Raw genomic sequence first — 12,648 nt, 5'->3', positions numbered from 1 at the left:
GGGCAGCCACCTGGGGTGGAAGATGGTGGGGATCTTTATCTCAACCTGTGACTCAGCCTCCGACCTCCAAGCCCCTGTCTCCAGAAACTGACACACAGCCCCAAGAAACTGCCACACAGCCCCAAGAAACTGCCAGATACACGAGGCAGAACGTAGGGTCCCAGGATCACTCAGACCCTTCTTCCGGGGTCCCGGCAGCCCTTTGTTCTGCTCTTCCCTCTTTAGCCATGTCTTCTCAGACTCCAGCTAGGCAGCCTCCTCTCAGCTTGCCAGCATGTCCCCTGGCACATTGGCTACACTGCATCCCAAGACTCTCTTTTACCATGAGGCCCCATCTTAATCTCCAACCGAGTCCTCTTCAGAGCCTAGCATCTGTATCCACTGATTCCTCTGACACACTGCAGGCACCTGCCTCACACCCAGCCAGCCTCCCTGACACCCTCCTGACCTGTTCCTCTTCCCAGCTGGCCTCTTCACTTCCACCACTGCCCAGCTGGTCACACTCTTTCCTGGTGTTCCAAGAACATGCCAGCCTTCACTTCCCTGTACCGCTGCAGTCCTGGTTCCCCATCCTGTCCCACGTCCTTGGCAAACTCTCACTTGTCCCTCAGTAGCCAAATGAGGGATCACCTATGAGCCCCCAGGAAGAGCCAGCTCTTTCTTCCTGCACCGACTGCAGCAGCTCTTGCCACCCCGCCACACGGCCGCAGCCCCAGTGTCTCCAAGCACTCTGTGTGGGTCCTTGAGGCAGGAAAACTCCTGCCAGGTTAGAGCGTGCAGATCAGGAAAAGCCTGATGGAGAAGCAATCTGTGGGCTTGGCTCTGCCAAGGGGAAGAAAGACCTGCCAGGGTGGGGAAGAGAGGGCACGGTGGAGAGAAGGAACAGCTTAGCCACAGGGAACCGTGAATGAGTATGAGATTAGCACTGATAGGCGGAGGGCTGTGTGCAGGGCGAGACCCTTGGTCTGGACTCACATTGGGCGCTTTCAAGGCCTTAGAGGAGAGGGTGGTTTTCACCTCCACACCCCAGGGTTGAGGACGCACACTTACAGCTCCTGACTACACTCTGCCCAGCTTGGTGTCCGGGAGGCTCCCCTTTGGGCCCAAGCAGGGGTTTAGGGCTGTGGAAGTCTAGAGCAGACCCATAGGCAAACCCTCCTGTCTGGTTCTCCCCTGGCCTGCATCCACAGAGCTCGTGACCTTCTGGCTAGAGCCTGTCCCCACAGCCCCGGAGGGCCCCCCTCTCTCCCCCGAGACCTGGCCCCCAGCTTCTTTGGCCACTGAAGCGGCTTAATGAGCCCAGATCACGTGGGCCCCCCATGCCTTTGGGGAGGGCCCAAGCCCCCAGTGGCCACCCGACCAGGCCCTGACGTCAGCAGCATTAACAGTTCACCAGGCCTGTTTAATCTCTGTTCCATGGCTGGGCCAGGTTTGTCCTGCCAGAGCCAGAGTCGAAGGCCGTGAAGGCCCCCAGGGGCACCTTGACGTTGAGGTTAGTGGGGATGGCGGTGGCTGGAGGTGCCCACAATAAACGCCCCCTGCCTATAAGACAAGGGTGTGGCCACATGTTGACTCTGGACCAGCTCTCTGATCCTCTGCCCTGGACTGTGAATCAGGCACTGGGCAGCCATTGATCCTGCTCGCTAGGGTATAATTTACACTGGTGTGGTAAGTGGGGCTGAGGAGTCTTCCGTCCAGGAGACTTGTCCCTCTCCTTCCACTTGCTGGCCATGAACAGGGCAGCTGGAAGCCAGGCAGAGTCCTCAGTCCATGGGATCCAAGAATATCAGTTCAGAATCCTAGCCCCTAGGGTCAGAACCTGGAGTGTGGGGTCCAGCGCCTCCATGGTATTTGGCCTCCTCTCTGTCTCTTGCCAAGGAAGCCTGGGTAGCTCATCACTTTCCTTCTGAGACAAGGTGGCTAGGCAGACTTCCCCACGAGCCCAGCTCTCCCGACAGCTTCCTCTGTTTCAAACCTGCCTCCTCCAGCCTTTCAAAGCTTTCTGTTTTCCACCTCGCCCCTCCCTATGAAATCCCGCCATCACCCTCCCCTTCCCACCTCCTCCAGTAAACTGTTTGGGTAGAGGGTCCTTAGCAGGGATGAGCAGCCCAGCTCAGCCAGGCCCCAAACCACCCAGTGGGATCCTGAAACGCTGGCCCGAGCCCCATCCTCCCCCTCAGGCCTCTGAGCAGCACCAGAATGGCTGCCCATATGTGTCCTGGGCTCCCTAACCTATCCAGTGTCCCCCATCTCAACCCCATGCTCAGGCCGGGGCACGTTCACTCTCCCCTTCTAGCCCCACACAGGCTCACTGTGCCACTTCCACCTGGACACTGAGGACGCTGCCCGTGTGCTGTCTTCTGCCCAGTCCCAAGGATCTGTCTGACTCCTGGATCTCTCCCCCAAGTGGCCACAGGTTCAGAAAACTTGGTGGGGGCATCACATGCACTTGATCACCGTGCAAATTCAGACCCTTGTCACTGAGTCCCACTCCTTGCAGATGTTGGTCCTATGGAGTAATGACATAAATCTCTTCCTCATGGAGCCTCCCAGCCCCACTCCTCTCATCCCCCCACGCCCAGCCTCCAGGAAAAATGTGTGTCCCTATATACATGCTTTTGTGAAAATTTTTATAATTATTTTTTCCAGAAACCGATGTGGAAAATAGCATTGATGATTTGACTCCCATTAAAGCCAAGAATGTGAAAGTGTGAAAGTGACAGTTGCTCAGTTGTGTCCAACTCTTTGCGATCCCATGGACTGTAGCCCGCCAGGCTTCTCTGTCCATGGGATTCTGCAAGCAAGAATACTGGTGGGTTGCCATGTCCTTCTCCAGGGGATCATGGCAACCCAGGGATCAAACCTGGGTCTCCTCTATATAACACTATAAATACTGTTTTAGGTATAAATAAAATACTTAAGCTTAAAGTAGGACTTCCCAGGTGGTGCTAGTGGTAAAGAAACCACCTGCCAAAGCAGGAGACATAGATGCAGGTTTGATCCCTGGATTGAGACATAAGAGATGCAGGTTCGATCTCTGGGTCAGGAAGATCCCCTGCAGGAGGACATGGCAACCCACTCCAGTATTCTTGCCTGGAGAATCCCATGGACAGAGGAGCCTGGTGGGCTACAGCCCATAGGGTCGCAAAGAGTCAGATATGACTGAAGCAACTTAGCACCCACGCACAAACTTAAAGTAATGTTGTGAATTTTAATATGCCTACTTTCAACTTATTTGCTTCGGGGTCTAATATGGTTCCACCAGGCTCTCTTGGATCTTGTCTTGATGAAAAATTTTGATATTCTGTTCATTATGGATTTTTGCAGGTAATTTTGATTTTTGAAAGTACTGCATTAATATTTATCTTGATTACTGAGTTTTTTTGGCACCACCTTAAGTTTTACATCTGAGGTGAGTGCCTCATTTGCCTCACCCTAATCTCAGCCCTGTGATTATATCCTAGCTTCAAGGGCTTCCTGGACCCATCGTCTTCTGGAGGAAGCACAGGCCCTTGGGCTGGTGGGTGGCACCTGTCCAGCCTTCCCTGCTGCTCTTCTTCCATATTCCCTTCCCTTCCCTGCTCCTGATCCATGCAACTCCTGTGACCCAAAAGCCCACATTCTTGGGCCATTTATACACTGCTGTCCATGCCAGAATGAGCTTCCACCTCACAACCCCTTCTTGATCCAAGATTGTCCTTGTGAACATTTCCCATGGCCCCTTTACCCCCTCAATCCCTCTCAGGACACCCAAATTGATCCCATGCCCCCAAGAGTGCCCCCTGCCACATCAGGTCAGCCGCTTCTTTCTGGAAAGAACCATTTCCCCACTCACATCCAGTCCAGCACTGGGCATTGAATAAATGTGCATGATTCATGATAATTAACTCTCCCCTTCCCCCCAAGAAAGGACAACCAGGGCCTGATGCAAAGGTTTATTGCTGAATTTGTGTATCTAGCTGAAGGGAGTGCAAATTATGCCCTGGCCATGTTAGATGGATGTTCCTTGCCCTTGACTATAGCATGGGCTATGGCCCATGGGCATCAGCAAGGACTAGGTACTTGATGAGGAAGTGGGGAGCAGGGGTAAGGGGACATGGGCTTTTGTCCCTGATGGTTCAGGCATGACTTTTGTTTTTTCCTACCAGGGCCCTGAATGGGAAAGGTGAGAGAAGCTGCTGGCAGGGACAAGGGGGTCACATGGGTTTGCTTTTGACCCTACCTGAGGCAGACCCCTCTGGGCACAATCTGGGCCTCCTTCCGGTCTCAAATCCTCTGCCTGGGGCTGATCGATGGGAGCTGGACTCTGCTCCCAGCCACCCCTCAGGACAGTTTGACCATTGGCCACAACTGGTGTCAACAGTACCCTCCCTTGACAGAGTGGCTGACCTGGAGTGCTGTGGGCTGGAGGGGAGTAGGACATGACTCTGGTATCCAAGGACAGTATGGGCAGAGCCTATGGGGGGAGGGTTTAGGGTATGGGAAGGTTCCAGCTTGAGTCTCTTCCTGGTACCAGGAGCCCCCAGGCTTGCCCTGACTAAGCCATCTCCGTACAAGCTGCACAGGCCAGAGCTGGCTTGGACTTTGGACTCCTGAATCTGTTGGGCGGGGCAGTCACTGGCCACTGGGCAGATGGGCATCAGACCCTGTCACATGGAGGTGGTAAGGCTAGAATGGGCTGATGGTAAGCAGCAGGTCTGCTCAGAGGAGGGCTCCATGCCTGCCCCCTGCCCTTCATAAAGCTCTGGGAGAGAGGGCTGTTTGCTGAACCCAGACTCACCAGGTGAGTCATGGGCCTCCTGGGGCAGAAGAGAGCCAGGAGACTGGTCAGTGGGGGTACTGCTGAGTCACCGTGAACTGTAGCTGCCCCAAGTCCTGCTTTCTCCTAGCTGGGGCTGGCTGTGGTAGGTCTGGGAGGCCAGTGCAGCCAGGCCGTGAAGGGCAGTGCTGGGGTGGCCGGGGGCATTGGACTCTCGGAGACCTGGGAATCCTGGGAGCCACGAGGGAGGGTTATAGGGCCTCAAGGCTAGCAGGGTTTAGGGCTTTGAGTGTGTGGCTGGTGGGGCCACAGGTTAGGGCCCAGGAGTCCTGGGGGACTGATAGGGTCATATGCGTTGGGGCTACAAGGTGGCAAGGGCCGCAGGGTCTCAAGGATGCATGAGCTCAGGCACCTGTGAAGAGAAGGAACAGAGTCAGCATCCCTAAGCACCAGGCTGAGAGACAGATGGAGATGGGCGTGGAAGCAATGCCCTAGCTGAGTGACTGGGGCGGAGTCAAAAGAGAACTAGTGGGTGGGGCTTGTGGGCAAGGGGCGGGGCCTATGGACGTAGGGGTGGAGCCTGAAGAGCCAGAGTGGAACCCGGAAGCGGAAGGGTCAGAAAGTCCGGGGACCAGACGCCAGACAGTGGAGTGGATCTGGAAAGCTGGGGAGGGGCCTGCAGATGGGATGGGGAGCTGGGGATGGGGCCCCCGGGGGGTCCTGAGATCAAGAGGCAAGAGAGAGGAGCATCCCGGCCCTCGGGGGAGCCACCTCAGAAGAGCCCGCAGTCTTTGAGGTTCTCCTTGATGATGATGTCGGTGACTGCGTCGAAGACAAACTTGACGTTCTGCGTGTCGGTGGCGCACGTCATGTGGGAATAGATCTCCTTCACGTCGCGTCGCATGTTGAGCTCGAGGAATTGCACCTTGATATAGTTGCCGGCGTCCTCATACGTGTTGGGCCCTGGCGGGGCGGTGGGGGGGATGCTCTCAGTCCCTGCCACGAAGCCTCCCCGCGGCTGCGGGAGGAGCTCAGGCCAAGAGAGTGGCTTTGGAGCGCCGCCCGGTGGCAGGCCGAGGGTCTCACCGTTGTAGTCCGGAAAGCAGATGCTAAGGTGCGCCTTTTTGATCTTCTCCGAGAAGACATCCTTCTTGTTGAGGAAGAGCACGATGGACGTGGTGGCGAAGTAGCGGTGGTTGCAGATACTGTTGAACAGGTGCAGGCTCTCGTGCATGCGGTTCTGAGGAGGGCAGAGGCTGTCGGGCACCGGGGGACAGGGGTCGCCACCCCCCTCCACCTGGCTGCGACTGATTGGCCGACCCCAGCCTGCTCTCTGGGCTCGGGTCCCCACTCAGACAGCTCCAAGACTGTCTCCTCCTTCTCCCCCCATTCACCCACCCTCCCTTCATCTCCTGATGAGGAGGCTGCCTCGTCTCCTCCTTCAGAGGGCTCTGGGACGAACATCCTCCCTCAGATGCTTCCGGCGCCCACCCGCAGCGCCGTCTCCTCTTTCTCCTCTCCTCCTCCCGGCTCAATCGCTCAGGCCCGGCTGGACACTCACCACTTCGTCGTCCTCCACCAGCACCATGTCGTAGGCGCTCAGCGCCGCGATGAAGATGATGCAGGTCACCCCCTCGAAGCAGTGGATCCACTTCTTGCGCTCTGAGCGCTGGCCACCCACATCGAACATCCTGCGGGGCCATGAGGACCGGAAACCCGTGCATCAAGTCCCCCGGAGACGCCCACAGGCATCCCCTGGCTTCCTAATGCTGGCTGGGAGGCACCCAGATGGGCCTGGCATCCGGAGGGGCCGGACTTCTCTGCTGGTGGGGTGTTGGAGAAGTGGCAGGTTCTCTAGAAGGGCTGGGACCTCTGCGACCAACAGGCCTCGGGCAGTGAACTTGGGGGAAGGCATCCCCACTCCAGAGCAGGGGTCAGGGTGCAGTGTCCTACCGAAAGTTGAGGTCCTTGAAGGAGAACTGGGTCTCAATGATACCCGTGGTCTTGACACGGGAGCGCAGCACATCCTGTTCTGTGGGCACGTAGCCCGGGGTTACCAGGCGCTCCAGGTCTGAGAGATAGCTGTGGGAGATATGGGGTGTGGGTAGGGTTGGGTGGAGGGGTGTGCCAGGACCCCGCCTGCCCTCCACCCCTGTGCCTGCCCTGTGCTCTCACTAGCCAGCAGAGTCGTTGAGCTGGTACTCCGAGGCTCGCTCGAAACAGGCCTGGATACCGGAGTCCTTCCACAGCCGCTGGATGATGTCTGACATCTCCTTGGGCATTGTACCCTCCTCGATGGTGTCTGCCATGTGCATCAGCTTCCGGGCGTCGTCCTGAGGGCAGGGGAGTGGTTGGTGGTAACCAAGGGCTGGAGCCCAGCCTCGAATCCCCAGAGGCCCTGTTCAGCTAGTCTCTTGGCACACCTGGCGCGCAGAGTCTCCGTACTGGATGTTGAGCGTGGTCATGGCGCGCACGATGGCCAGGATGGACTGTAGCGTGTTGCCATAGATGATGGCAATGAACTCGAGACACTCTTCCAGTGAGTACCCATCCTGGTGGATAATCCTGCAGCCACGGGAGCTGGGTCAGTGCCTCTTGGGTGGGTCAAGGATCAGACCTCCAGTGCGTGCCCAAACCCCAGGGCCTCGGGTAGGGCAGGGGCACCACCCACCCCCAGGGCCTCAGGTCGGGTAGGGGCACTCACTTCATCTGCTTGACAATGGTACTCTTCCCGGATTCACCGGCACCTGAAATGGAAACCCGGCCTCAGAGATGAGCAGACGCACCATCCCCTCTATCTCACCTGTTTCCCTACCACACTCCCAAAATAAGGTCCTAATGCCCTGGCAGCAAAACCTAAATGTCAGGAGTGACCGAAAGGGGCTGACAGGCGAACGGACAACCTCAACTCTGTCCTGGAGCCTCCAACACCTTGGTATGCTGTCTTTTATCTTTCGGAGGCCAACAATAAAGAAGCCTGGAGTGCCACCTTGTGGACAATTCTGGTACTACATGCATGGGATTATTTGAGCCAGGTCAACCCCTGCTTTCCCACCGAGGGTGGAAGGGAGTGTCCCCAAGAGGCTCAGAGGGAATTAGCACGTTTTGCTGGGGGAGAAGACAGAGCTGACAGTCCTTCTGAGCCTGCTCTCATGTGGGTGTCGGGCACAGTTAATGGGATTTCTGGCTTAGCCTGTCCTCCCTGGGGTACTCTGGTTTGGTCTCTCTGTGCACATCCACCTGTCTGGCTGAACCCTTGACAGGCTGGGTGAAGCCTGCAGTGCCTTCTCAAAGCAGTCCCTTCCCTCGGCGGTGGTAGCAGGAGGAAGTACTAGATCAATCCTATCTCCCCTCACCACCCATGGGACCAAGGACACGGCTTTATCTGTTCCCCATTGGGCCTCAGTAGCCCTTTCCACCTTTTAGCTGTCCTACAGGTCTGCCAGCAATAAAGCTCTGGAAACTGAGGGCCACTGTGTGTGGACCTGGGAGGTCCTGGAAGCTGCATACTCTCAGGAGGACTGCGACCTTCTCCTTCCCAAGGGAGCAGCCTTGTGGTGCTCCCAGCGAGGCCCCTGGTTTCTGAGTCCTGCCCAGCAGCCCCGTCAAGCTAAAGGCTGGGGTTTGAGGGAGCATAGCCAGGGCAGAAGTGGGCCTTGAACACGCGTCTCTAAAAAAAGTGTGACTGGCACACACATCTCAGGAGAGGAGGTGGCCTGAGGTTTGAGCCCTCTAGAGAGGGTTTCTGTGGGATACCTAGCCTTAGGGAGCCAAAAGCATCACCCATCAAGCCTGGTCTTGCTTGGCTTGGGCTCTACTCTGTTGCTGGGCTGTAGGCTCATTCTGTTTCTCAAATCACACCTGCTTCACAGAAGGGCCACCTGCCTGCCCCCAGGCCTCTGACTGGCAGATGTGGCCTCAGCCCACCCCCTTACCCAGAAGCAGCAGTTTCACGGTTCGGGCATCTTTCTCAGCATCTTCTTTCAGCTTCTTTTCCAGCTCCCTTGAGTGCTTCTCCTCCGCGCTGGCCCCAGCCCCCATGGTCCCGGCAGGAGGTGAAGGAGGAGGGCCGCCGTGAGTTGGTTCTTCTGGATGGAGGGGTTCCCCAGAGCCAGGCTCAGGCTAGCCTCTGGCCTCCCCGGACACCCTTCTGACCCCAGAACTGGGAATCCAATGGCTGTCTACAGATCTGTGCAGGCCCTGGTGGGGCTGCTTAGTAGGATTTGGGGGTTGTTGGTATCTAAGAGCCAATCAGAGACAAGGACAGGTGAATCCAGCTCAGCCCCCAGCCCTCCTAATCAGGCTGGCATGGCCCCAATCCCTCAACTGCTGACTCTGCACCCCCTCTCTGCCGCTCCCCGAACCCTCTGGGAGACACCCTGGAGGTAGTCCAGCCTCTGTTCCAAAGCAAGGGGACAAGTTCTGGGGGGTTCAGGCTCAGAAAGGGGGAGAGCGGGCCTCAGTTCTGGGGGTGGGCCTGGAAGCAGGGAGGAGAAGGAGAAGCCTGCAAGGAGCACTTGCCCACTGCCTAGTACTGGGCTCAGCACTGCTCCTTGCCGAGCTTACACCAGCCTGGTGGATGCACCACACCACTGCAGAGATGAGGAAGTGGAGGCTCAGAGGATCACACTGCAGAAGGTGGTTGAGAAGGGCCAGTGACTCCAGGCCAGGGTTCCATGCTCAACAGGGAGTCAAGAAAGAAACGTGGACATTGCATTTGCCCTGTACCAAGGGCTGGATCCAACCTGCACGAGGCCTCTACCTGGCTCCACGATTCCAACAGACTTGGGTGGGTGTGCATGTATCCCGTACTGGTGTCAAGCAAGGCAATGACGTGTGTTTGTCTGTGTATACTTGCGTGTAAACATGTGCCTGTGCTTTCATGAGTACAAGTGTATGTCTGTTCTTGCCTGTTTGTGTACCATGTGTGTGTGCATGGATGCTTCTGTGCACTTCTCGTGTGCGTGTTTATATGTGTACTTTGCTTATGTGGGTTAATGTTGCATGTGTGTGAATGTATAAGTGCACGCACATGTGAAATGCATGTGTGTGGATTTGCCTGTGTACACGTACATTTATGCACGTGTCTGCCTGTATGTGTGCGCACTTCCACATGTGTGTACCCATAAACTTGAGGTCAGCAGTCTGACCTGCAGAGGTGGCCAGGCTCTTCAAGGAATGTCTTGCAGGCCTGTTATCAGATGGGAACACTGAGTCCCAGAGCAGGTCTGGTGCTCCCAGGGGAGGAGCGGACGAGCCCTACTCCTCTTCTGTCCCCTGTGGCTGCTCTGGGACCTGTTAGGGATGTCTCCAGGGCATGCCTGCCTCAGCCTAGGGGTTAGATGTCTGTGTGGGGTCCAGATAGGGCAGGGTGTGCTACTTAGTGGAAGTGGTTCAGCTGAGCATGTGGTGTTGAGTTGCAGCCTCTGGAGCTTTGCCACCTCCCATGAGAAGACTCAGATCCTGGGCTCTCAGCCCCCTCCTGGCTGGACTCCTCAGAAAACTTGCTGCCTTAGTGCTCAACTCTTGCAGACGCAAGGCTGCCAGGGCCCCATATTCTGAGCACTGAAGATTGTCCCTAGTGTTGGGCAAGCTGAACAGGCACACATAAATCAATGAAGTTAGAACACTCCCTCACACCACACACAAAAATAAACTCAAAGTCACTTAAACACTTAAATATAAGACAGGAGACCATTAAACACCTAGAAGGGAATGTAGGCAAACAGTCTGACATAAATCGTACCAGTATTTTCTCAGGTCAGTCTCCTGAGGTGATAGAAATAAAAGCAAAAATGAACAAATGGGACCTAGTCAAACTTAAAAGCTTTTGCGCCTCAAAGGAAACCATAAACAAAATGAAAAGACAACCTAAGGAACTGGAGAAAATATTTGCAAATGATGACTGACAAGGTCTTAATTTCCAAAATATGCAAAAAGCTGATGCAACTCAACAACAAAAAACCAAAGAATCCAATCAAAACATGGGCAAAAGAACTAGACATTTCTCCAAAGAAGACATACAGATGGCCTACATGCATATGAAAAGATGCTCAACACTGTTATTACAGAAATGCAAATTAAAACTACAATGAGGTACCACTTCACACTAGTCAGAATGGCCATCATTAAGAAGTCTATAAATAATGAATGCTGGACAGAGTGTGGAGAAAAGGAACCCTCCCACACTGTTGGGGGGCATGTAAGTTGGTATAGGCCACTATGAAGAAAAGTATGGAGGTTCCTCAAAAAACTAAAAACAAAGTTGCCATATGATCCAGCAATCCCAATCCCAGGCATATATCCACGGAAAACTGTAAGTCAGCAAGATACATGCACCCATATATTCATAGCGGCACTATTCAGAATGGCCAAGAAAAAACCACCTAAGCATCCATCAACAGATGGACGGATAAAGAAGATGTGGTACAAAACACACTGGAATACTACTCAGCCACATAAATAAGTGAAAGAATGCCATTTGCAGCAGCACAGATGGAACTAGAGATTATAACACTAAATGAAGGAAGTCAGAAAGAGAAAGGCAAGCACCGTATGATACCACTTAGACGCGGAATCTAAAATATGACACAAGTGAACTTTCACAAAACAGAAACAGACTCACAGACAGAGAACAGACTGGTTGCTAAGGGGGAGTGGCGTGGGAGAGGGATGGAGTGGCAGCTTGGGATTAGCAGATGCAAACTATTATATATAGGATGCATAAACAGTAAGGTCCCGCTGTATCGCACAGGGAACTAAATTCAATACTTTTTGATAAACCATAACAGAAAAGAATATTTTAAAAGAATGTATAAATACATGTATAACTGCAGCACTTTGCTGTACAGCAGAAATTAGCACATTATAAGTCAAGTATACTTGAATTAAAAAATTAACACACACACAACACGCACTGACCCTAAACATGTAGGAAGCAGACACTGGTTCTGTGAGCTGGGAGCTGGTGGCTTCAACATCTGCCCCGCTGGGTGAGGGGAGATCCACTCAGGAGCAATAGATTAGCTGCACCACCCTCAACTTTTAGGTTTGATTTGTCTTCTGCCCCACCACCATGCTGCGTAGGCCCTGGGAGTCTTTGCACACACTGCCCAGGGGGTTGGGGTGGTACAGGGGCCCAGGTGTGTAAAACCAGCAAAAACCTGCTTTCTACATATTGGCTTTGCTTAAAGCGGGACTATTCCACTGCCTCCTTGTCCTTACCTGGCTCCCCTTGCCTGCCAGGTATGGCCCTGAACCCTGCTGGATCCCTGAGCCTCCCTAGCTATTGGCTTCCCCTGCCAACACTCGGGGCTTCCCAGGTGGCTCAGTGGTAAAGAATCTACCTGCCAATGCAGGAGATATGGGTTCAATCCCGGCTCAGGAAGATCCCCTGGAGAAGGAAATGGCAACTCACTCCAGTATTCTTGCCTGAAAAATCCCATAGTCAGAGGAGCCTGGCGAGCTACAGCCCATAGGGGCGCAAAGACAGTCAGACATGACTGAACATGCATGCACACCAAGGCTTGACTCTTTAACTTAGGCCCAGGGCCCCCAGCCCCATTTCCTCCTCTCCAGCAGATCCCCACTCATCCTGGTCTTCCCTGCCTCTGGACGTTTGCTTGTGCTGGGCCCTCTGCTAAGAGCTGGCTGGAAGGCGATAGGAAGAATGGGAATTTTGTTGATTCTCGGGCCGGGGCAGCTGTACTGTGAAGGCTGTGGCTTTGTCTTGCCAATTCTGAGTCCTGCGCTCCTGGCAAGACACAAAGCCAGGTGAGAACGCTGCTGAGGAAACGATCAAATGGCGGAATGAATGAATGAAAGCTGAACTTGCAAAGGCGACTGCGGGGGAACTGGCGGCCAAGCCGCATTAGTGGAGGGCAGAACCT

The 12,648-nt window shown here is 54.7% G+C and overlaps 1 protein-coding gene across 1 annotated transcript; it reads right to left on the bottom strand.

Moving 5' to 3' along the window:
• Positions 1-3,970: 3,970 nt before the first annotated feature.
• GNAT1 (G protein subunit alpha transducin 1) lies at positions 3,971-12,562 on the bottom strand. Its single transcript, XM_055413867.2, has 8 exons — positions 11,683-12,562; positions 8,695-8,806; positions 7,464-7,506; positions 7,183-7,324; positions 6,935-7,092; positions 6,713-6,841; positions 6,321-6,450; positions 3,971-5,999 (listed from the first exon to the last, which is right to left on the bottom strand). The coding sequence occupies exons 1-8, from the start codon at positions 11,737-11,739 to the stop codon at positions 5,532-5,534; spliced, it is 1,239 nt and encodes a 412-aa protein (XP_055269842.2). The 5' UTR covers positions 11,740-12,562; the 3' UTR covers positions 3,971-5,531.
• Positions 12,563-12,648: the final 86 nt, after the last annotated feature.

This window comes from Moschus berezovskii, chromosome 24 (genome assembly GCF_049115385.1).
Source record: "Moschus berezovskii isolate FMDL1 chromosome 24, NW_MosBer_1.0, whole genome shotgun sequence".
In the NCBI taxonomy this organism is placed as follows: Eukaryota; Metazoa; Chordata; class Mammalia; order Artiodactyla; family Moschidae; genus Moschus; species Moschus berezovskii.
The sequence above is the reverse complement of the archived record's forward strand: the minus strand, read 5'-3'. Positions and strand labels throughout refer to the sequence as shown.

Excerpts from the sequence above, each read along its gene's own strand:
- GNAT1 (XM_055413867.2), bottom strand. The coding sequence starts at position 11,739 with ATGTTGAAGCCACCAGCTCCCAGCTCACAGAACCAGTGTCTGCTTCCT. Across the intron at positions 7,507-8,694 it reads CGTGAAACTGCTGCTTCTGG|GTGCCGGTGAATCCGGGAAG; the intron begins GTAAGGGGGTGG and ends TTTCCATTTCAG. Across the intron at positions 6,451-6,712 it reads TTCAAGGACCTCAACTTTCG|GATGTTCGATGTGGGTGGCC; the intron begins GTAGGACACTGC and ends ATGGCCCCGCAG.